The sequence below is a fragment of the Sceloporus occidentalis genome, unplaced genomic scaffold, assembly GCF_023333645.1.
Source record: "Sceloporus occidentalis isolate IW3139 unplaced genomic scaffold, rSceOcc1.0.p SCAF_36, whole genome shotgun sequence".
In the NCBI taxonomy this organism is placed as follows: Eukaryota; Metazoa; Chordata; class Lepidosauria; order Squamata; family Phrynosomatidae; genus Sceloporus; species Sceloporus occidentalis.
In genome coordinates, this window is record NW_028317016.1 from 7,555,464 (window position 1) to 7,580,651 (window position 25,188).

The 25,188-nt window shown below is 41.2% G+C and overlaps 1 protein-coding gene across 1 annotated transcript; it reads left to right on the forward strand.

The window, feature by feature from the left end:
- Window positions 1–6,002: 6,002 nt before the first annotated feature.
- LOC149297905 (transcription elongation regulator 1-like) lies at window positions 6,003–24,790 on the forward strand. Its single transcript, XM_089488083.1, has 22 exons — window positions 6,003–6,052; window positions 6,541–6,604; window positions 8,238–8,459; window positions 8,855–9,043; window positions 9,523–9,817; window positions 9,924–10,166; window positions 11,887–11,949; window positions 12,615–12,815; window positions 13,239–13,357; window positions 15,003–15,091; window positions 16,190–16,350; window positions 16,920–16,986; window positions 18,147–18,273; window positions 19,530–19,619; window positions 20,196–20,314; window positions 21,126–21,276; window positions 22,753–22,917; window positions 23,078–23,260; window positions 23,620–23,799; window positions 23,936–24,019; window positions 24,149–24,249; window positions 24,589–24,790. Exons 1-22 carry the CDS (start codon window positions 6,003–6,005, stop codon window positions 24,788–24,790), a joined length of 3,165 nt encoding a protein of 1,054 aa, XP_089344209.1.
- Window positions 24,791–25,188: the final 398 nt, after the last annotated feature.

The following is a 25,188-nucleotide window of genomic DNA, read 5'->3' on the forward strand; positions in this document are numbered from 1 at the left end:
TTTTAGTTTAGGCTCCAGCAAACCACAAATGTTTCACTCTAACACTTCTGTGTTTCCTCGGCAGTAAGTGTGGCTGGATTTCATTTTTTGCTGGAACACTCAGTAGCTTCACATCTGTGACTTCATGAATATTTCAAAGAGTGACCGGTTTACAAGCCAACAGTATGTATCCCTGTGCCCAACGGCTCCAGTTATTTCACACCTACATTCATATTAAAGATCTCTAATTCTGTGACAAAACAAGTACTATAGTATGTAATAATGGAGTAGGTTTAAGGACTTGCTTTGGGGGCACGAATCTATATTTCTTGTTATAAATTCTTCAAATTAAATATTAGGCCATTGATCTTTAAGCATTCACATTTTGCATCTTATTGGACCACTCAATAAGTTGCCCTTGATATTGATTAATAAGAAACCCAAGGAATAATATAACCTGGCCATCTTAATAATATCAGAAAGGTAGTTGGTCCTTAGGGCAGCTTAACCACTTCTAAAAACATTATTGCAGCTCATCAGCATGATTTCCAAATAAACCTTAGCATTTCTGTCACTACAGTTAATTCTTTGAAGGTAAACTCAACCTTCTCATTCATATCTTCTCATCAAAAAAAGTTAAGAATCTTTTTTTTAGAATTATTTTCAGTTTCTACGACAACATCATATGAGTATCTAATTCTTACTGGCATACAGTTTACTTAATACTTACATCTGTTCCCTTGAGTGAGAAAATGTTGAATATTACACCTCCTGTTAAGTATTCATCTAAGTTCATTTATTACAGGTATGGCAAGCCCATATGTAATTACTATGTGTAAAGAAGCATGGGGTTCTTATTTCACTAGATCAGTTAAAGAAACACATACTAACAGGCTGATTATGATTATAGCATTTTAATATTCAGCAACTTTCATTTATTGTGATTATGTTTTTAAATATACACACACAACACTCGAAAAACATCAAGACTAAAAGTGCTGAAATCATATATGAAAATTCTGTGTTATTGGTCTGTAATCTAAGAAGTGTATTCATTGTCTGAGAGGTCTACTTTTAACTAACTGGCCTCATTAAGGTTGGCAAACTCTGGCAAGTTTCTCCTGCAACAACTAAATTAGACAATTGAATGCATAGGTAAACTGGCGAGGTGCCATTTAAAGGGACAATCTTAATCTTACCAACATATGAACTTTAATGTATATGATAGCTGAGAGGTCCCTTTAAATTTCTGCGGTGTCCCCTTGCATATGCGATGCAACCAAAAAAATCTCCTGGACTGCCATTCATCCCCATTTCTGGCTCTGTGAATGCTGACACCCACATCCGCATGTATGGAAAGCACTCCCTCTGATTTCAATGGAACTTCTTTCCTGCTACTAATTGGCTTGAAGCAGCCAATCGGTGGCACAAAACCAGGGACCACAGAGAGGGCAGGGAGACGCAGCTCAGCTTTTTCCAAAGGTATTATTTACCTTTTTTTAGTAGGTTATATGAATGCATATGAAAGCTCTTACAAACAGAGGGAAAATCCAGAGAAGCCAAAAGCCATCAACATACCTAGTCCAAAGATACCATGAGACTCAGTTGAAGGCGCTTCACCCAGAGTATCCGGGCAAAACAGGGAGTGTTTCCTGGTTTGGGCATGACTTGCCAACACCAATTAAGCCTACCAAAAAGACAACTGCATTGTCTAAACTTAAGATTATACACACTGTTTTAATATGCATGTGTTAGGGTAGAGGAGAGGGAAGAGGTACTGAAAAAATGCGTTTGTCACTAACTGTTGCAGCTGCTTAGTAGGCTATTTTATTCTAAGCTAAATACACTTAGAATTAATTGTATTAAGAACATCAAATTAAAAGGTGCGCCCTTGGTTTGCCTGTCCTTACTGTTGCTTTTGTCCACTATAATGACTCACAGAGAACTGTCATGCTAGTTCTGTGCCAGCGCTGCTTTGTATATAGCACTGTTCATTTTAGTCTTTTTAGAGTGATTTTAGTCTCATGCATTATATTTGCCTTTTATCTCACTTTGTAGGTAATGAATTCACATTTGCATCTTGCTTATCTCTGACCATCAGATACCTTCTGCTTAAAGTATAATCATGTACAAAACTGCCCTGGAATACAATGTTGCTAACATGGCTATGACCACTAGATGGCAAGAACACTGCATTTTTTTGTTATATGCTAGTGCATGCATGTCTATTATGTGTATAAAATTTACTGAGAATGAATACCTTATATAAATGTTCTAGCTAGCGGGTTAACATGTCATTCATGTTTTTCTGTTCCTGTTTCACCAAAAAGCATTTGTTTACTTATGTGTCTTAAAATGTGGTCAATGGGTTATAACACAGACAGATCTACCCACTAAGATTCAAGTTGTCAGTGAGTTTGAAGTGGAAACTCAATTTATTTTACAGGAAAGCACATATAGTCATATCGGACTTAATCAATTTTCATTTATTGCACCAAGTGTGATTACAATGTATAGAGCATACAAGTTTGTGCAAAGTTACAGCATAAATAGTTCACACTTGACAATATAAAAGCGTGCCACTTTGACATAAAAAAAGGACATGTATAGTATGTAAATACAAAGCATTGTGTATAATCATAAACATAATAGCCAAGAACCAATTTCCTGCAAGGAATTTCTGCCACAGATATATCAACAAAAGTTACTTCATCTGGTATAGAGAATTAAAAGAAAAAAATCGGGACAAAGAGAAAGGTTGTTACCAGAACCTATACTAAATGCTGTATCCCAATGAATAGGGAAAAAGAAGCCATATGATGTTAATGTGTCTGTAACCTCAACGGGGAGAGGATGTTCCTGGAAGCTCTGACATTTTGTGGAAGTTCACTGGGATGTCCTGTCCCTGTCCTGTTGTCCATGAAAAAGTGGAAAAAGAACAAAGACTTTTTGGAGCAGCAGAAGACAGGAGAAAGAAGACAGAAAAAAAAAAGCTGATGGTAGAGCGTGAATGAGAGTGTGAGAGAGCGTGAATGAGAGCGTGAATGAGAGCGTGAGAGAGCGAGTGGAATGAGTGGATGAGTGTGTGTAAGAGTGAAAAAAACTACGAAATGTAAAAAATTTGTTTGTTTCATTGGGGAGGGTAAATAGGTTTGAAGACACCATAGCTTGCCTTAAATGCCAAATCAATGTGAAGTAATTGACATTAATGACTTGGTTTTCACCCAATATAAATCTATTTACAAGATCAGTCTAGTTTCTAAACTAGATCTTATGAAATAATTTTATGCATCGTCTGTAGATCAAATTTGAGAAATGCTGCATTACATTTATCAAGAAATGACAGGTCTAAAGTTTTAAAAACTTAAAATGTCACATATGACAGTGATACATATACCTCGAGGTCTTTAAATTTTGAATGAATCCTAAGGCACATGACCTAAGGCCCAGGCGCTGGGGTACTTCTGAAAACTTCAGCAACTGCATAAGAGATATCCTAAGTTCAATAGAAGAAACTATTTATCTGAAAGTATGCTTAGAAGCATCTCAGGGGTACAGGCATGATGGCTTGAGGCACAATGAAATCATCCACGACTGACAATTTCTTGGTTGCTCTTCCCGAATGTCATCGTAATGAGCATTTGCAAATGCATTTTCTGGCACAAGCTACGTATCCTCTGCCTGGGTTCCCCTATGTTTTCTTATTCTTAACAAAACGTGACACAGCTCAGTGAGCTGAATATGCTTATAGGTACAAGAGAAATGTGTCTTATTCACAGAGGAAAGCTGTTATATTCCCAAGTTTTTCAGATTTACGTTGAAATGTATTTAACTAATGTGCAGCACATGAAGGCCAACACCCACACGCACCTCCACATTTACCTATTAGGAGGGTCTGTCTAGGAGTAGATGGTGTTCTACCAGGGGATATTTCCCTTTTTGCCAAGTACAGTCATTGGTATTTATAATACCATATAATATAATTTATTATCAGGCCAAAAGTCAGAAACCAGGAACAAAGAAATGTCAAGAAGCATTGATGCACCAAGCATGATTATAAAGCAGAAGCATCAATTTTCAATTAACAGGCATGTGAAGTGAGAGTGCATGCACAATTGCATAAATATGTGCCTTTATTCGGATTTCATGCTCCTTGCTAGTGCATTTTACTATTTCAGATTGAGAAGAACATAATATATACTAGACATGTGTAAATGGGCCAAAAACAGTTTAGACAAATTTTTTAGTTTGTTTTTGGTCCTTTCGTTTTGGAGCAAAGAATTTTGGTCCCTGCCCATTTAGTTCAGCCAAAAATTTGGGGAGCATTTTTTATTCGGGAACGAAATTAGTTGCCCAGTGCCCACACTCACTCTCTTATTCTCACGCTCTGTAAATGTTTCCCTACCTACTCTGCCTGCTACGTCAGCATCATCTTCCACATATTTTTTTTTCTTCATCTTCTGTTCTCAGTTTTTCAACTTATTTTTGCAGACGCAACTTGGTGGGAACTTCCGCCAATATGCCAGAGCTTGTGGTGACATTCTTGCCAAGGTCAGAAGATCACCAGAGGACATCACAGTGTTCCCATATTGCCCTCAGTTTCCACTTTCAGTAACGTCCTCTGCTGATCCTTCAATCGGGGAGGATGCCACCGCAAGCACCGTCATTTTGGCGGACGTCTACGCTGGATTATGTCCGCTGAGATGCAGACAAAGTTAGAAGATTGAAGATAGAATGGATAAGACAGAAAATGAAGAAGAAGATGCGGAAGTGGACGACAGGGAAGCATGGAGTTTGGCTAGTAGAATGGGCAAACATAACAAACACACATGCAGCTACCTGAAAGCATGGTTATTGAATACATATTTTACCGATACTATTCGGTATTCAGTTCTGTATTTCAGACTGTTCACACATTGATGGTGATACTTACATGACGAGCTGAGCACAGGGTCTGGCCAGGCCCAAACCCAAAACAAGGTAAGCCCTATATTCTGCCATTATTAGGGATTTAAATTAGCACTGGAACTTTAAGGTCAGTGGCCAACAAATGGCACACATGTGGCTGCCAACTGGATACATGCCGCTACACACTTTGGAAGTGTGAAGTTGCATGTATCCAGCCAGCAGGGTGGGCTGGCCCAGGTGGGCAATTGCCCCGGCCTGGTGCAAAGTTCTTCAAACACTGAATGAGGTAAAGGGAGTAAGATAGTGAGGGTGTTAGAGTAAGTGTGAGGGTGTTAGCGTGTATAAGTGTGTGTGTTAGAGGGGCTACCTTGCTTTACTGGCCCCTGGGCCAGAAGGTGTGAGCCCTCCATTGCCAGTCAGCAGCTAACACACTAAACAACAGTACCTACCACACCTTTAGGTGTACCTTTAAGCCCAAATGGCATTTGCCGGCGGCCAGTATTTCTCGTGAGATTTGAAACGGCCAAAAGGCTTATGTTTGAAGGGGCGTGGTTAAGTAAAAGCATAACGCATGCAAAAAGAGTAAGCTATTGAAATACACATTATTGTGGCCGTTAGGGGTGTACAGTACCGTGACACACTCATTAAACAGTTTGCGAGGTGATATAACGGGAAAACATAGGGGCATGGGATTTGGGTCCAAAGGATGGTCTCCCTCGCTTAACCTAGGGAGAAGCACAACACACCGCTAACACACAGAACTAACGTGCTAAAATGTAGATGGCCTCCCTATAAAACACCGTGTGGCGCTACGAAATTAACTGACTACACATCAAACGAGCCCACAGTCTGCCAGTACTACGAATGACTCCTTAATACCATTCAGTTTATTGAGCATGCTCTGACCACCAGCCAATCAGAATACATCCCTGCCTCCGGTTCGCCACACCCCACGATGGCCTTCCTGTGAGGCATGCGCAGAGAGTCGCCGATTTCCATTACCCGGAAATCACGTTGATTGACGAGCCGTCCTCTATCCAATCGCGTTTGGAAGGTGCTGGTCAGGTGCTTTGGGTGTAGGCGGGATCATTCTAGGGTTGTCGGTTGTTCCTGTAATGGCGGAACGCGGGGACACCGAGGCGGAGAGGTACAATAGCGAGATAAGGTGAGACATACGGTGCATGACCCGAGGCGTGCATGTCGGTATACCTCATGTGCCTATATATGGGCTGGATGGCTCGATAAATAGGTTAGCGGCTCGTTCCCGTAACCCCTCTGAGCGCGCATGCCCCGTACACAGCAGCAAATGCCCGGGCCGTGTTTATAAACCTCATGGCTGCTCTCGAGTGCTGCACGCGGAGTACTTTGCATGTGCGCTCCATTTGTGGCAGAGCTACATGGGGCACAATGGACCGGAATTGCCCTGTTATCAGCGCGGCCCATTGGTTCTCACCAGGCTCCATGCGACCAATCCCATTCGCAGCTGTAAACATGCGTGTTCCAATTTTATTATTGGGTTCGGGCGCTGCGTAGAAACCCTAGAATTTGGCGGCATTTAAGGACTATTCGGCCCTCATATAAGACTCAATCCTTGATCTTGCCTTAGATACCGGATAGCTTTATCCTCCATTTATCTACCACCCTCTCAATAAGATACAACTTACTTGCATTACATCTGCATATAACTGCACCGGTACAGAATGTACACGGGTATCAGGTGAGCTTTGACACGGAGTCCGCTCTTAGTTGTTATAGCAACCATGCATGGTGTTTAGGATGAAATTACCAAAATGAGCTAATTACAAGGCTTATTCCCGAAGCGCTTTTGAAGTCGTTTCCTCTGTGTTCCTTTCCGATAACACCCAGTGATCCGGGGTTCTGCCGAGAATTTTTCACCCCAAGATCAGATTTTCACATGGAGAGCGAAAAAAATAATTTAGGGGCAAGAAGCCAGGTGGGATGCCTAAAAGAGAGCCACTGTACAGCGCTGCGGTATACGATGGCGCTATATAACGCAATAAACCATAATATAAATAATAAGACGTAGATTTGGCCTGTGTTTCTCAATAAAAAGTGTTTGACAGGTCAAGTCAAACATTCTGGTTGCGGTTCCACTGGCTTTGCGTAATTTAACCCTTTAAAAGCCAAATGCAGCATTGGTTTACTTGAACGATCCATCCTTGAGCGCAGCATGTTATGAAGCAGACATCCGCCAGAACAGAGAGAACCCCCAGATAGGGAGCTGAAACACCAGGCACGTCTAATCATTGGCACATTATCCTGCTAGTTATGAACATACCCGTTGTACAGTGCTACGGAATGCGATGGCGCCATATCAAACAATAAATAATAATAATAAAAGGGCCACATGAACCACAATGACATCATCTCAAAATAAGTGAAAGAGAAGGTTAAAAGCAAATCAAACGAGGATCATGTTATATGCGTATAAATACACGGCAGATTAACGCTTCTTATAAGCAGCGGGCGACTATATATCAGTCTAAAAATATATACCGCGCATCCTATAGGATAACCCTAAAATATCGCCATCTTCCAGTTATAAATACATCTTAAAAACTGTATCCCAGGTGGCAATTGCAAAGCATTTTTATTGATTTTATGTGATTTAACCTTAAGATCATAGCATGCTAGCTCTGAATGGTTAAAGCCTCAAACGTTATTTTTCATTAACAAAATCATTGAGCGTTACTTGTATGAAAACTAATTTTACATTAGTAGGAGAAAAAAGGTGTCAAAAGGGGGGATGCTAGGTGAAAGGGTTGAACTTGATACAGGTAGTGATCTCCACTAAATAATGCAGATTTTTTTTTTACTCAACTGCTTAAAATAACAATAAAATTGTGCTAATCTTACTTTTCATTTAAAAACGTTTACAATTTTTTTTTTTTTTGTCATTGGAACGTCACCTTTAAAGTGAATTATGGGGCGTATGGACTTGTGGTTTGATATTTTTGGATTGGGGTACAACACCCCAAGGATGGGGACAAAAGCAAGAAAGGGGGGGGCTTTGTTGCCAAGTCTCATTTCTGATCCCTTTGCTGTTTAAGGGCTTTCACTTCCTAATTAAGATTGTTTGTTTTTTAAATATTATCAAGAATCAATTGAGTTCCTGCGAGTTCCTATTGGCTGTCAGTTTGACTTCGACGTCAGTGAATAAAAAACTGAGCCTAGTGTCCCAAAGTAAAGGCCTTGCAGCCATTAGAAAAGACTGGCTTTATCTGAAATTTATGGCAATTTTTTTTTTTGTAAATTCGGACTAACGCAAATCAATGTATCCATTTAGGATGGCGCAACAACAGCAGCAGCAGCAGCAACAACCTCCGCAGCAGCAGCAGCAAAATCTGCGCTTTCGGGGGCCGACCCCACCTCCTAGTGCTGTCATGAGAGGCCCTCCGCCGCTTTTGCGGCCCCCTCCTCCGTTTGGTATGATGCGAGGTCCACCCCCGCCTCCACGGCCTCCGTATGGCCGACCTCCCTTCGATCCTAATATGCCTCCTATACCACCACCAAGCGGCATCCCACCTCCGATGACGCCTCCTCATCTCCAGGTAAGTCTTTTAAAACGTCAAATAGCGGTTATATGTATATATACCCGATGGAATCCTTAGTATTTTTATTATGGATTGGCCAAATTGTGGCACAAACAAGATAGACTGTAGACTACTAGTTCATAAGCCATTTCGTCTCCTGGCTTTCACTCTTATTGGTATCAAGTAGCATTTTTATTTTCCTTATATATCTTTTCGTACGATCATCCCTTGTTTCGAATCTGTGTTGCTGATCAAATTGAGTCATTAGACCTAAATAGTGTTAACGGTTTAATTGTCCCGTAACAAGTTAGTTAATGCTAAGCTGGGAGCAAAATCTAGTCTAGCCTGCTGACGGAAACTTGTCGTCCTTTTGAATCCTTGTTACGTGCCTGACTACTGTACGTTTTCCTCAGAGACCTCCCTTCATGCCTCCGCACATGGGAAGTATGCCACCTCCTGGCATGTTATTCCCTCCAGGGATGCCACCCGTGTCCACGCCTGGCACTGCAGCAAGTCCCAACCAAAACCCAACTCCCACGCAAGCCCCGTCGTTGCCACCAAACGAGGAGATCTGGGTGGAGAATAAGACTCCCGATGGAAAGGTGGGTAACAGATCCATTTGGTGTAAAAATTGAATAGTTTCATGACTTACGCTTTTTTTTCTTTTCAATAGAATTTTGAGCAGAAAGTGTATTTATCACTAGAGTTCTTTAGGCTTGGACCATTAGATTATTCAGGAAGCGGTAGTTTATAGGCACTATGGGAACGGCATGTCTGAATTAATTCATTTTGTGCAGAGAAGCCAAATCATAGTGTTCTTAAAACAAAACATAATACATTATTGTAATCATTAGATTGTCAGGTTTGAGTCAAGTTGGCAGTTGAGTTGATGAGCTTCACTCGTAGTTGCTAATTACCGTCTGCATGCCAAGAAAACATAAGGATGGTGCTGGTTGCTGCCCTGGGTTTCAGTATAGAACAGCAAGGATTGTGTGTTCTGGGAAATTACGCAGGTCTGAAATGTCGGTTTTATATTTGATATATATATATAACACATTTAATTTATAATTTTCATGACCAGGTCTATTATTACAATGCTCGTACTCGGGAGTCTGCATGGTCAAAGCCCGATGGAGTAAAGGTCATCCAACAATCAGAGCTCACTCCACTGATGGCAGCTCAGGCTCAAGCTCAGGCCCAAGTTCAAGCTCAGGCCGCGCAGGCTCAAGCCCAGGCCGCTCACGCGCAGGCAGTCTCTGTCGTATCTCCCACAACGAGCAGCCCTGCGTTACTGGAGTCTACATCATCTTCTTCAGTCAGCCAGTCTTCCTCCACTAATACTACTACTTCAAACTCGATCTCACAAGTGATCCCTAGTAAGTACTGCCACCTTCTGAAATGTACATTTTACTAGCCGAGCTTTGTTCAATTCATTTTTGGCTACAGCTCTTTTACGAATATATCCTTTTTACTCTTAATTAGGTTCGTCGGCTCCAGAGCCAACCCAAAGCGTGTCTGTTTCGGCAAACACGACATCAGTGAGTGTCGCAACCTCTTCTCCGGCGGTATCTTCGGTACAGACTTTGTCGCAGCAGCTGTCGCAGACATTACCTCCCAACGTTTCTCATGCAGTAGCCCAGCAGGCCACAGCAATCCCTGCCTTCCCTCCTGTCATGGTACCCCCATTTCGCGTCCCCCTTCCTGGCATGCCCATCCCTTTACCAGGTAATGTATCAATCTAATAGCTGTGATGTCACATGTGTCTTTATATTCAATTTTTAATTAAAAGTAGATAGCATTGTTTTTTTCTCTGGGGAAAAATGTTTTTTTGTCTACTGCATAAAATGTAGAAGAGAATGGAAATATTCCATAATCCCACTTGTTCCTCGGCTTTGGATGTAATAAATACCAACTTCATTTTTACATTGTGTTCACTTTTACACCTTTTCACCCTTTTTTCCAGTTTGCATAGTACCGTTTGAAAGAATTCACAGACTTTGATAGCTCACGGGCAGCTTCTGTAACACTTTGAAAGATGACCGCAATTATACTTGAAAATGTTCTATATTGATAAGTCTTTCTAGTAGCTAAGATTTTCTACAACTTATTATGTTATTAACACACACACACAAAAAGTAGATGACGTAAGGGAGTAAGGCAGTTAAAGAGCGAGGCTCCCATGCAATTGAATGAAATTGCACTCCTGCTCCCAATGGTTGACAAGGACATTGGGGAATTCTTCCTGTTCAAGGGTTTTATAAATGTATACATAACTCGGGGGCTAAAATATAACATTGTGTATGCCAGCCAGGTTGCAGTACCAATAAGCCTCTGTAGGTGGCGATATAATAAAGTCAGACTTTGTAAGAAGAAGCATTGACGGCAGAAGGTGATACTACTGGCGAGAATGAGCTTGCGACATTGCGCAGTGGCTTGGTTATACTAAAACCAGCAGTGTTTGTAGGGTTCTCATACATTTTGGGTCGAATGTAACTCGGCTGATAAATATATTAATGCTGCCGGGGGGTCCGTAAGGTGCGGCTACTGATCTAGTGTGTTCCTGCGGCAGGAGCCGTGTAAAAATATTACTTGCGCGGTAGTTGCGCTCAGCTGATTAGCTGACGTGCTTTACTGACCTTATCGGCACGTTCCTCCAGGCAGAGGGACCAAAAAAAGAAAAAGTTTGTAAATATACCCCAAGTTCTAAAAAAAAAAAAAAATAAATCTAGAGGAAAAACATACAGAAATTGCGCGTATAAATCCGGAGCATGATCCAAAACGTACTAATGTAGGTTTCGGGAAATGACGTAATGAGGTGGATTGCTGGAGCGAATAATAGATCTTATTACCTGTTTGATACTCTGATTATACACTGAGTTTAGATACACTATTTCACTTTTACACTCTTATGCATATTACAAGAAAATAAATGGTTACTGATTTTCTTCCTATTAAAATGTCGATTCCATTGAATTAATTATTTAGGGAACCAAACAACCTGCTAGCTGTAAACGTTTCTACAGCAGTGATGTACTGCAGAGTTTTGCAGAACTAGCTCCTATTAGCTGCCATAATTTTACTGCATTTGAAAATGGGATAAAAGCAAAGCCGTCCGTGGCTTTATCTGGTTATGTTGAAAGACCAGATTGAATTTTTTTTTTTTTTTTTTTTATATAGAGAGATTTCATAAATGTGATGGCAGACGGGGCTAATAGGCTCATGTAAATACCCCATCGCCATCTTCAAGCTTTGACTTTTTGAATTAGAAGCCGTCTGTATATGCGTTCCATGCGTTCTTGTATTTGCTTTGTGTTAGCCCCAGCCACCCCTGCTGGCGAGATATCCCATGAACCTACCGGCTTATTCTTCAGTCTTACTTTGAATTGGCCCTAGTAGAAGCAGACGTCTGGTGGCTTCTGAACATGTTTGCGTATCCATTTTACAGGTGTAGCAATGATGCAAATAGTCAGCTGCCCGTATGTAAAGACAGTCGCTACCACCAAAACCGGTAACTTTTTTTTTTTTTTTTTACCAATCTTCTAGATGTTTTTGTCTGACAGTTGGCATGGTAGCGAGTGCTTTATTTATTTATTTTAATGTATTTTTATTATTTTGTCTTTGTGCCTGATTTTATACCCCCTTCCCTATAGTAGCTGCAAGGTATTCCAACGTCTTTCCCTGCATTATGATCTTTAGATATAAGGCATGCTAAATGTCCACCTGTGCCCCAACGTCTGTAGACATCATTGGGGAAATTTACTAACACGTCACAAGTGATCTGCAGAGGCTACTTGAGGCTTCAGTTGGCCGTGTATGGAGTTTGATGCGGCAATTCATTTTACCCGTGAAACTGGATTAAAACAACAAATGCCCTGCTAAAGCAACTTTGAATGCCTTATGTATTTAAACACGATGATATTTTTTAGTCGGTAAATTTCCCCATTGTGTGTTAAATATTACCAGCACGTTTTACATTAACAGTATGCCGGCAACTTAAGTATTTAACGTCCTGCCTGCAAGCAAAACTCTGATGTAAGTGATGTGTAGATGGTAGCGTTGGTTGATGGTAGTTTTTACAATTGTCATCTTTGTGTCTGAACACACTTTAAGTCGGGTTTTGATCGCTCCTTCTTCACGTGCTTCTCCGAAACTAAACATATAACTTGCCCGCAGGTGTCCTGCCCGGGATGGCACCTCCGCTCGTGCCGATGATCCATCCCCAAGTGGCTCTGGCAGCGTCTCCCGCGACCTTAGCAGGAGCAACGATTGTCTGCGAGTGGTCAGAGTATAAAACGGCCGACGGCAAGACGTATTATTACAATAACAGGACCTTGGAATCCACTTGGGACAAGCCCCAGGAACTAAAAGCAAAGGGTGCGTGTTTCTGCTTCTGTCTCGGTGTACATGGCTGCATTATTCTAATAACAAAGATAATGTTGAAATCATTTGATCGTTTGCTTTTCTTCCATCGTTAGGGTTTCATTTGCTGTCAAAAATCAGTATATGCTATTACTCCAACTACCCCAGTCTTGGGGATGCAGCCTGAATGCTATTCCAAAATAAATAAATAAAGTGCTGCTGATATCTCTGACGTGGCAAATCTAAGCCACAGAAGAGCATTTTCTGTGCCCGTTTCTTAACTCTCCCTGATGGATTTTCATACACCAGATAGAGCTGGTTGCAATCGCTTCACGGCTATCTGCTCTGGAAATTGCCAAAGCGATGATCGTGTTTTATAGCAAAATGACAATGTTTGTTTTGGACATTTTGTTTCATGGGTGTGTTGAACTCCTCCAGATAAAGAAATGGAAAAGTTAAAAGAGGCAGCCAAACCAGATCCAATTGTGGAGGAAACTCAGCCCATGGAGGCAGAAGATGACGTGTCCAAGGAAGAGCCTCCCAAGGAGATTAAGGAGGTAAAAGCCAGCAACCAAGTGACTTGGTATTGTCCTTTTCGCTTACTTTTTAGTGGGAGTGGGATGGTATGTGTCTGTGTGGGAGCGTTCACGGGGGCAGTCTAGTCTTCACATACTCCACAAGTAAAGCTGTGTATCTGCCTTGTAATACCTGCCAAACCGTAGCCAACTGTTGTACACTTTATTCTAAAAACACTTAAGATTAAACATTTTAAGTAAAAAAAAAAAACCAAAAAAAAAACAAAAAAACTGTAGTATTTAAGAGTAAAGAATTCATTTTGGTGCACTTATTTGCTTTATTAATATTCCCAATATTACTAATAATAAATATCCTGGAACCGCCTTTCCCACAATCTTTGTTTTCTCCTAACGTTCGATATAATCGGTATGCTTTAACATTAGCAGTCTATCGTATTGAGCACATATTAAATTACATTTTTTTTTTGCTTTTTCGTCTTGGGTTCGTGCCATTCAAGCCACATCGGCTACCTTCTACTTACAGCAGAGGGTGCTGGTCATTAGAACTTTACTTTTGCATGGGATTATTAATTGTGTGTAACGGCACTCATAATGCATGCAATTGTACCGTTCTACGACCTCAAATCATACCAGTCATTTTCTCAATTGGGTCTACACTACGTTCCGGGGTCTCACTGGGTTATAGATGCGCTATATACACCACCTAGCAATGATTACAATATACACTGTTGCTCCGAGTCATTTAAATTCTTCAGAAGAGTAATGAATATCGTATAAGAGCCATCTTCAGGAAGAGAAAAAATAATTAAGTCACAAGGCATTTAGGTGTCCCAAGAATCAAGCTGAAGGTCCTGCATAGTATATATATATATATTTATCTAGATCCAAAAGTGCTTCTAAATCTTTACGAGATGAGTACCTGTTTAATGCATCCTTTCCCGTTCCACTAATTAATGTAGGTCTTTTGCAATTTTATTCGTATTGATGTTATCAGAGGATCGTCGCGACAAGAGATTCAGCGAATGCTTTTGTGTCCTATCGTGGGGACGCTGGATTGTGTCTATTTATGAATTAGTTTTAGTTATTAATTCGGGCTCAAACTTGGGTTGACCGTGACACAGTTTGCAAGACCGAACTTAACAAATTCCCAAAGAATCTTCTTCGTTCCATCAAGCAGAGAATCTGTCTACCTATGGGGTCTCTAGTTTTCACTCTGCAGGTATCTGAGGTGCTTGGATATACTGCGAAGATTTATGCTCGACCAAGTCAACTAATCTTTGTCCGGTTTACAGCCAAAAGTTGTTTGGTTTTTTTTTTGTTTTTTTTGGTCAGTCCAACGTAATACATCTCCTGTTTGCTGCTTTGTCTATATCTTCCACACTAAAAGGAACTTGCTTCCTCCATGCAGCAGTCAATCCGCATAGAGAAAAGACGATGTATTAAAGTAATGCCAACTTTGTGATACAGTACCATAGGGGGATTTAGACTTTCCTCTGCTACCAAAATGGCACATAGCCTCATCCGATCAACAAAAAAAATAAAAACGGACTTAAGGTTCTTTTAACGCGTGGCGTTGCGTCCGGGTGCCTTCTTGCTCCCCTATACACATTTGGTAGAGCATCCATTAGTTGTCCACGTACCAACTGCTTATCTTATCTCTTTCCAGGAACCAAAAGAAGAGGAGATGACCGAGGAAGAAAAGGCTGCCCAAAAAGCCCGCCCAGTAGCTACGACACCCATTCCTGGCACTCCATGGTACTTATGATCCCAAAGCCTGTTTTCTTGCCAATATTTGCAGAAACTTTTGTGTTAGTCCTGGATTTTGCATCTTATACAGGCAAGAGCTCTTACTTTCATACCATATTTGCTTTTTGTTATGCACGGATATAACATCTTTTTCCACATGCAAGGAATCCTATTAAGCTGTATTGAGTAAGTATGTGAGTGAGGTTTTTTTTTTGGGGGGGGGGGGGGGAGTACAGGCAAAATTTACTGGTGAAATGTCTAATAGATCAAAGTGGATCTGCTACTGCCCCCTACCTACCCCCCCCCACGTCTTATATTTTAAAGCTCAGTGCACTAACTCCCTGAAAATGTGTTCACAGATTGTAATATGCTCCCGCTTTATGTGTTTACGATGGCGAACTGTGTTTTAATTTAACTTTTCTCGGCATCTGCATGATTATTTTTCCCATCATCTTATCTCTGTTATATTAAGTTGCTGATCGATTGATTCAGGAGTTATTTGGAAGTGTGGATGAGGAGAAGCGTTATAAACTTAACAGGAACTTTTAGACAATGCTGGTTCCGCCACAGGCAGCTTCCATGAGTTGATCTTTTAAATTAAAAATCTCAAAAATTGTTGCACTGAAATAAATAAAAGGCACCAAATAAAAGGCAAAAGCTATACGTCCTTTTACTAAGAGACCGTTTACTGTCCCATGCACTGATGCTTATCGACAAAGAAGGCACATTATTAAATATGCATTCCTTACCTGTCGAAACGAAAATATAAATAATCTGCCGTGCCCCACCTTCGGCAGAGTCCGGGGTTAATGTCAGCACGTTCTGACGAATCTCTGTGTGTTGGCAAGGGGTCGCTCGGCTATCGTATGCATTAAACTGCATATGACGGCTGTAGCGACTTTTTAATAATTTAGTTAAAGCTCTGATGGCAAGGGTTCGTGTGAACGTGCTTTTCGGCTCCTTGGTTTTTCCAGAACGGGGAGGCGCAGACATTGTTTCAATCATCTGCCTCGGGTGTTGAATGTGCCTGGCTGTGTCCACTGGCTGGCTCGTGCAGCCACATGGCTCCTCTGGCTGTAGGTTTGATTGTTCCTTTTCCACTGCTAGGTGTGTCGTATGGACTGGCGACGAGCGCGTCTTTTTCTACAATCCTACTACGCGTCTTTCAATGTGGGATCGGCCTGAAGACCTAATTGGCAGAGCGGATGTAGACAAAATCATTCAAGAACCTCCACATAAAAGAGGAATGGAAGATGTCAGGAAATATTGTGAGTTTTGGTGTGCCCTAGAATAAAATTAAATTACGGGAACGTATGCCCTCTCACCCATCTGATCCTCTTGCTGGACAAATGGGTAATTTATCTTATATGAAAGAAACTGGCTTCTCATTCCAGGTAGACAAATTGCTATGATTTTGTTATTTGGGTGTCATGGCTACTTGGACATTAAAACTATTCATGTAGTTATTAAAAACATATACATTTACTTACCATATTGATGTTCTAGGCAAGCCCTTACTCAGTGGAGCGTAACGAGATCACTCTTTGTAATAGTACCGAACACACCATTCACACACCAAATGCATAACCTTATATTTATTACGTGTTTTTCCAGCAGAGACTGAAACATCTTGGTGAATAGGTAACTTCCCAATATGGATAACATTACTTCCAAATAATAAAATGCTTTGTACTTGGCATCCTCAAAGTGTAGCAATCCTAGAGATCCACGGAGCCATAACTCTTAAATATTCTACATCATTTCCTCTGATTATTTTGGACATATAAAACACAAAACTGATCTCATAGCGATTAAACTTGTCTTCATCTATTAACAGTTAAAGAAGATCATGAATCCCCAGAAGATGCCAATGATGACGAACCTATAAAAGCCAAAAAGAGAAAGTAAGTTCTGCAGTTATACTACAACAGTCAAAACCTAGCAAGGTACGCTTGATTGATGAATGCCGATGGTCGGAAATGGGTTATGCTGTGGAGCCTTTTTTTCATGTTGAAGAGTAGGCAGTGTAATTCAGCTTTTAAAGCATTTATAAGATTTCCATCTTTTTGATTGTTATCGTATCAAAGTACTGGCGTCGTGGCACCCATGTTCTTTTTCCTCTTTAAAGGTGCCTTTTACGATAGTGATTACTGTATTGGCTCGGATATAGGCCGCCCCCGTATATAGGCCGCACCCTAAAAGTTTGGTGCTTTTTTAAAGAAAAAGTTTTTTTCTTTAAGAAAGCACCAAAAAAACATGCTGCCACTCTGTCTCCCCCCCCCCGACATATGCTGCCACTGTCCCCCCCCCTCGAGATATGCTGCCACTGCCCCCCCCCCCCGAGATATGCTGCCACTCTGCCCCCCCCCCCCGACTTACTAGAGGAGACTCCCGGGTGTCTTGCGGGACCGGCGGGGGACATCTACGCAATACGCGTATACAACTTCCGGTGCCGGCACTCAGCTGATGTGCCGGCACCGGAAGTTGTATACGCGTATTGTCTTGATGTCCCCCGCAAGACACCCGGGAGTCTCCTCTGGTAAGTCGGGGGGGCAGAGGTAAAACGCATCGTGCGAACGGTCACCGGCTGCGGCGATGCGGGTAAACAACCCCCGCAGCCGGTGACCATGCGCACGATGCGCTTAGACAACCTACTGTGCCGGCACTCCCCCCGTGGGAAGTGCTGGCAGGGGAGGCTGTCTGAGCGTATCGGGGAGTAGGATGCAGGTCCCCTGCACCGCTGCGGGGGATCTGTATCCTAACCCCGCTGCCTTCCCGGTGCCCGCAACTGCATGTCCCGGGCGTCGGGCGCTAGACCCCGAATATAGGCCGCACCCCCACTTTAAAGACTTAAAGTGGGGGAAAAAAGTGCGGCCGATATTCGAGCCAATACGGTATATGCATACGTAAATGTGTATGATATTGATAATGCTCTCGCAGACTACTATTCCTTAGAAAACTGTCGCGGTAAGGCGCATATTTCGAATTACAGTTGTGAATTAGCCCTTCATGAGAAACTATTCTTTTTTTATTTTTTATTTTTTTCTTTCTTTCTTCATAACAGGAAAGATGACCCAGAGTCTGAAAAAGAAACCGCCATGGAGGCTGAGATCAAAGCTGCTCGAGAACGTTCCATTGTTCCTCTGGATGCTCGAATGAAACAATTTAGAGATATGTTGCTGGAGAGAGGGGTTAGAAAATCATCTTTTAAGATGTATATAAATCTTTTCTGATTTACTTTTCACACACAAGTCATTTTAATTGCACAACACTCAAATGTTCAAGGTAACAGGTCGCCTGCTGTCATAAGACTTGCTAGCTCCTAGTAAATTTCCCTTGTGCAGATGTCCGGGTACCAACAAGTGCTGCGTCTTATTGGCAGTGCTTACCATATGCTTATAGTAACATTTGTGCTTTATCATATTGTGAGATTATTTTGCTAAACTGTAAAGTTTAAGATCTTATTGGTATAATTCTTAGAATAAGTTCAATTAGTGTTGTCTGTTTTGCAAGAATCCTCCTAAATTATTTTGGCCCTTTTCAGTCCCCGGCTAAATACCATGGAGTTTGGCAGAGCAAATCTCGCTCCACGTAAAATACTCACCCCACGGTCCTGTCGTGACTTTGAGAACTTTGCAGACCCTGTGTGCATCTGTTAAAAGTGCTGCTGTTGATTTTAATCGGAGCACTTCCCTGCCGCTGATTGGCTGCTTGAAGCAACCAATCAGTGGCAAGACGCGTTGCGCAACGAAGGAGCAGGGCATCTGCTGCAACGTCACCTTGTTTTGTTTTTGGAAGAATGTTTGTTAAAGTACTCAAAGTATACTTTAAACCGCATTCTTCTTTGCAGGAGGAACTAATGTTAAACTTTCAACAGACTTGTCAAATTCTTTACAAATTCTCCAGTAAAAGGATCTTCAGTCTGGGGTCCGGTGGAACAGTTTATAGCTAATTAAAATAAAAGCACGCTCTGCCAATGTTCACGGCTGGACGGCTAGCTAATGGGAAAAGCCCTTCACCATTACGGCAAAATGTTTGTAATGCAAATGTACCTTTTTAACATCTTTCATGAATAGACTTGTAATGAGTCGGTTTGCGGTGAAAGGGTTATGTGTCTGAAACCCACTCAGGGCATGCGACTTACACTTCTAAGGATTCCCTCTTATGTGGCTCCTAAATGTCACTCGGTAGTGGTTATTTTAATGAGTTATTAGTCGTGCGAGCCAATTAGTATGAAATATTTGCCAATCTGACCTCCCACTGTTTGTCATTTATTAATGATGACAATTTCAGCGCAGGTTTCTATTATGTACTGCTTTTCACAGATGTCCTGCAGATTTGTAGCTGAGCTTGTGTAGCTTCAATCTCCAGCGTTTTTAATTACTAAGAAAATCAATCCTAATTCTGTGCATTTGTTGTCCCATCATTATGTCTTTTTGTCTAAAAGGTTTCAGCTTTTTCAACTTGGGAAAAAGAACTGCACAAGATTGTGTTTGACCCCCGTTACTTACTCCTCAACCCTAAAGAAAGAAAGCAGGTAAAGTTATGAAAAGTACGCTAAAGTGAATAATAAAGAGTAACTTTTTTTTAGGTTTGTTGGTGGTTCAAGAATTGTATTCAGACCACCAGTGGTCCTAGGCTTCCACCTCATTGTCAGATTAATATAATCATACTGCAGACAACTAGCCCTGTTGCGTTTGAGACTTAAGACGATCGCTTGACATTTTAAATACATAACGTTTGTAAGAGGTCAAAACTAGTATTTTCTATAGTATTTCCCCAAAGCTACTTGACTGATCTCGTGGGTATGAATTTTATGAAATGACTGTGCTTAAGTTAATTAATGGGAATCCAGCCGAACTTGCGTATTGAAGAACTGATTTTGGTAGCTGGTTACTTTTTTTTTGATGCTACTTACCTTTAGGGCTTTCACCTTGCTTGTGTCCTCGGCATCCGACTAATAAAGTTTCCCGTTTGTCAATGGCCCCGGTTTCGTTGCACCCCGCCAGTATGTTAATCGCTTTGCGAGTTTTACAGTAATTACGTCGGAGCGGGCCGTCTTCTCCCCGCTGTCCAACAGTTTTCACAAGGAAGCCGATTGATTTCACCGTAGGTGTTTGATCAGTACGTGAAAACCAGGGCAGAAGAGGAGCGCCGGGAAAAGAAAAACAAGATTATGCAAGCTAAAGAGGACTTTAAGAAAATGATGGAGGAAGGCAAGATCACGCCAAGGTTTGTCCCGCTTTTACTGAATTTCGTTAAAATAAAAGCATTGTCGGCCTTTGCCAGCTCTGACGCAAGGGGAGAAGGATGGTGAAATCAAGCATTTTCCCCTTAATTTTTGATTATGGACTTGCACCCATTCTTCGGTTACATTTTTTTTTTTTTTTATTGTACTACTTTCAATAGCATAGTTTTCAAACTATCCTAGGAACGCAGCAAACGTGAACAAGGACTATTTTGATTTATATCGCTTTATTTTATTGCATGATAGAACTGTGTCCATATACCGTTTTGTTTTTTTTTTTTAAATAATTTTACATGCTATTACTGTTTTCTACTAAAAAAAAAATAAAAAAGTGCAGGTGTGGGTAAGCTGCGCCTGATGTTACATTTTTAATGGTTGGTTAAACTTGTTATAGCTACAGTATTTTGTTTGAATAAAGTATTTTAGTATTTTCCTATGTGAGCACCACATAATATACAGGAGCAAAACTTAGAAAGGTAATAGAAAGTACACTTTCCTTCTAATGCAGTCGTGGAAATCTGTACAAGAAGTTGATCCTCCTCCAAGTTAATAAGTTAATATTCATATATAAACGGCATGAACTGTTTTTTAACTGCTAACAAAATCCATCTTGGTAACTAGTATGACAGTAAGGGGAGGGCTTCGCCATTTAATATAATGTATTCCACTCAGTTAAAAGGTAAAAGTGTCATTAAATTGTTTTGTCTCCTTGTAGCTGCATTGAACTAAACTTGGTCAATTGACAATCGCATTGATCTGTAGTCCTTTGTATTTTGTTTTTTTTCGTCCTTACAGAACCACTTTTAGCGAGTTTGCAGCCAAGCACGCCAAAGACGCCCGATTCAAAGCTATTGAAAAAATGAAAGATCGGGAAACTTTGTTCAATGAATATATGGTTGCGGTCAGGAAGAAGGAAAAGGAAGATTCCAAGAATAAAGGGGACAGGGTAACCATTATCCATCAGTGCGTCGAATGGCTAAAGCCACCCTTCTGTCTTAACTGCTCAGTTGCCTGCTCCAGGATACCCAGACCTTTATTTTCCTATTATGTGGGCTGTAGTTGTGTAGAAGCCAGTTTAGTTTAATTAATTCAGCAGGAGGAATCTGACGCTCTGCATAAAATAAAATAAAAAATAATCAAACAAATGTTAACAATAGGGTTGTGTTAAGTAGTAAAGAACCTGATGAAAAGGGGATTTTTGCTAGCAATTAGTGGCGGTGTTTTAGATCTCTGTCCCTGCTGTGAAAAAAAAAAGATGCCAAAATTCCATGCAATAAAAGAGATCCCTCGCTGTTTCAGTGGCCAAACCACCTTAACAATTCCGTTTGTGGGGGTTTGTGCGGCTTTTCAAACGTTTTTTTTCCTTGTCCGGAATTTTTTCGTGGCCAGCATTTTCCCTTCTCTTCCAGTAAACGTATCTTTAGCTGTAAATGGATGTTGATTTGAAGAAAAGGTCGCGTATTAAAAATGAATGAAGTGAAATGTCAGTTGAGTAAGATGGCAACAGTGGGAAGCTTAGCATGCCACTGGTGCGACGTGGAGACCGGCTAGCGCTTTAATAAATAGTGCTGGTTATGTTAATGGTGGCAGCTGTGGGAAATTGTTTCGGAACAGATCCTGGTGCTCTTGGACCTCAAACTACTATCTTGACATAGCAATGATGGGATGCGTTTTTACAGTGGGCTAGTTTGAGCTATTACATATACGTTACAAAGTGCTTAATGCCATCGGCATATATGTATGTAATGTCCATTTCTCACTGGATGTTTATAGTTGTTCTTCCTATTAAGAGCCAGTCTTGTTGACTGGTTAGGAGTATGGAACGTAATTGGCGTCTTTCTTGCCTCACCGTGTTACCAGACCTGAAATGTAGTTCTTTTACAGATGCGACCACTTTTCAGGGCTTACAAATGGGGATTTTTTTTTCCCCTACTTCACATGTTAAGACCTACTTGAAATTCTCATGATTATGGCGCCATTTTTGGGCCCATTAAAAGATTGGAACCAGCACTATTTTAAGGCTGTTCCCATACCTTAAAACTAGTTATGTCTAAGCAGTGACACAGAGGAGAGAGAGGTTTCAGTGACTCCATGAGGACATCATGGCAACTGCTGTCTGTAGTGATTGAGCTGCTGTAAAGTAACTGAGAATAGATTGAGCGATCTAACCCTGTCCTTTGTAAGAAGACTAAGTGGGCAACCTCTTGTCTGAAGGAAGAGTAACTGGAGTAGTGGTGCATTATATTCTTCATAGTCCTCTTTCTGGTTTTCTTGAGCAAGCAGACATATCACAGCTCTGTGCTTCAATGGCTGCACCTTTACGTATATTCGATGTATGTCAAGGCTTAACTTATGGTTTCCTGATTGCCGTATTTGACAAATGTATCTTTTTCTGTTTGTGTTCTTCCCATCCCATATCAAGGTCAAAACGGATTTCTTTGATCTGCTATCGGGCCACCATCTCGACGGACAGTCCCGATGGAGCAAAATAAAAGATAAAATCGAAAGCGATCCCCGTTACAAAGCAATAGAGGGCTCGTCGACGCGAGAGGAGCTTTTTAAACAATATCTCGAGAAGCTAGCAAAGGTATGTTGCGACTTTAGCATTCAATGGGACCATTTTCAAACTTCATCTTTCTATCAGCGGCGCACGCTTTCTAAAAACCTTTCCTTTGTTTTCCTGTAAAGCAATTTTGGGTCGTGTCCAGTTTGTAGACCTCTGATGAATTCACTCTTTGTATTCCCAGAATTTAGATACCGATAAAGAGAAGGAACTGGAAAGGCAAGCTCGCATCGAAGCAAGTTTGCGGGAACGAGAGCGGGAGGTGCAGAAAGCGCGGTCCGAGCAAACGAAGGAGATTGACAGAGAGAGAGAACAGCACAAGCGAGAGGAGGCCATCCAGAATTTCAAAGCTCTCCTATCTGATATGGTAACCAGAACATTTATATCTGATCTCTGCGCCAACACGTTCTTGCCAAAGGCTTTCAAGATGAATGTGCAAAAGTTTCCATAACGTAGTTGCCTACATCTAATATGTTAGAAAGGAACTGTACATGTGACCAGATGCGGAGGAAGAGTCCAGGTCCGTTCAGTTGGGTTTCGTGTGTGACGATGCACTGATAACGGTTCTGTAAATGTCACGCACATTTCAATAGGCATTTGCATTGTTTGTGAAACATGTTGCTGGTGATTGGATTAAACATTAAAAGAGAGCTTCGATGTATAATTAATTCTACGCATCCGATTGTTCCTGGGTGTTCAAGTGTAATTGTTTACGTTCCCGCGTAGGTGCGGTCGTCCGATGTTTCGTGGTCTGATACCAGGAGGACACTTAGGAAAGATCACAGATGGGAGTCTGGCTCCCTGCTGGAAAGGGAGGAGAAAGAAAAACTTTTCAATGAACACATAGACGCGCTCACAAAGAAGAAACGCGAACAATTCAGACAGCTACTGGATGAAACATACGCGGTAAACATTTATATGAACCCTCGTATTTATTTTGATTCTGGTTACCTAGGCGAGAAAGCCGGTGTGATGATGGGAACCGTAAGCTTCGTTTTGTGATTGTGCCGTACAGTTCTGTAATGACGTGTTTCGTTTTCAGATCACGTTAACATCTACTTGGAAAGAGGTTAAGAAGATCATCAAGGATGATCCTCGATACATTAAATTCTCTTCGAGTGACCGAGTAAGTGAGATTATTGTAGCAGATGTGCTACACAATGTATGTGTGCGCACCATTAAATCTAAACAAATCTCTTGATTCTAGAATTGTATAGAATCCCTTTTTGACTAAGCTGTGTTCACCCCTTCACAGAAAAGGCAAAGGGAGTTTGAAGAATACATCAGAGATAAACACATCACTGCCAAAGCCGATTTTAGGACGTTATTGAAGGAGACAAAGTTCATAACATACAGGTTTGTTAACACGTTTCTTCCCACTAATGTTGTGGCCCTCAAATCTGTTGAGTAGACAATTTTATATTTGGTAATGTCTGCAAATGTTACTTTTCTGCTACCGTAGTGTAGACAGTCGATTGTAAAAAAAAAATAATGTCTACTAAAGTCCGAATGACGTGTAAGCGTTTATCCTGTACGTGGGACATTTGTTTCAGGAAGTTTTGGTGGGAACCTTATGCCTAAATGCTGGTTGCTTATCCGCTTGTACTTTACTTGTGCGTTCTTGTTTGTGATAGGATTAGCATTTTCGATGAGCGTTCTATTGAGACTAAACAGCACTGGCTTCTTGCTTTACAGATCGAAAAAGCTGGTTCAAGAGTCTGACCAGCACCTGAAGGATGTTGAGAAGGTTTTACAGAATGACAAAAGATATTTAGTACTTGACTGCATTCCCGAAGAGAGACGCAAACTTATTATATCCTACGTAGATGACCTTGATCGACGTGGCCCTCCTCCACCACCGACAGCCTCAGAGCCTGCGAGAAGATCAACAAAGTGATGGCAGGATGTTTTAAACAGACTGGTATATGTTCGTTCATACTAAGTGCATGAGCCACCTGCCATGTTTATCGGTTGATTCAACGGAAACCAACTAAAAAAAAATAATGGAAGAAAAATACATAAACTCAAGGAGGAAAAACTGAGCGACAGCAGCATTTATGATCAGTCAATGGTTATGTCTTCAACACACTAGTAATGTCACCTGTTTGTGTATCACACTTGTCATATTTGCTCGATCCTCATTCCCAAACCTCTTGTCAATTAACAGTCAGGTTTTACCTTATGTCCCGGATTTTTACAGTACATCTGCACCCCAGTCACGTTCGGTTTCAAATGCTTCATGGTTACCCTATGATACAAGTGGCCTATTAAAGCTTTTATTTTTCTATATTTTTG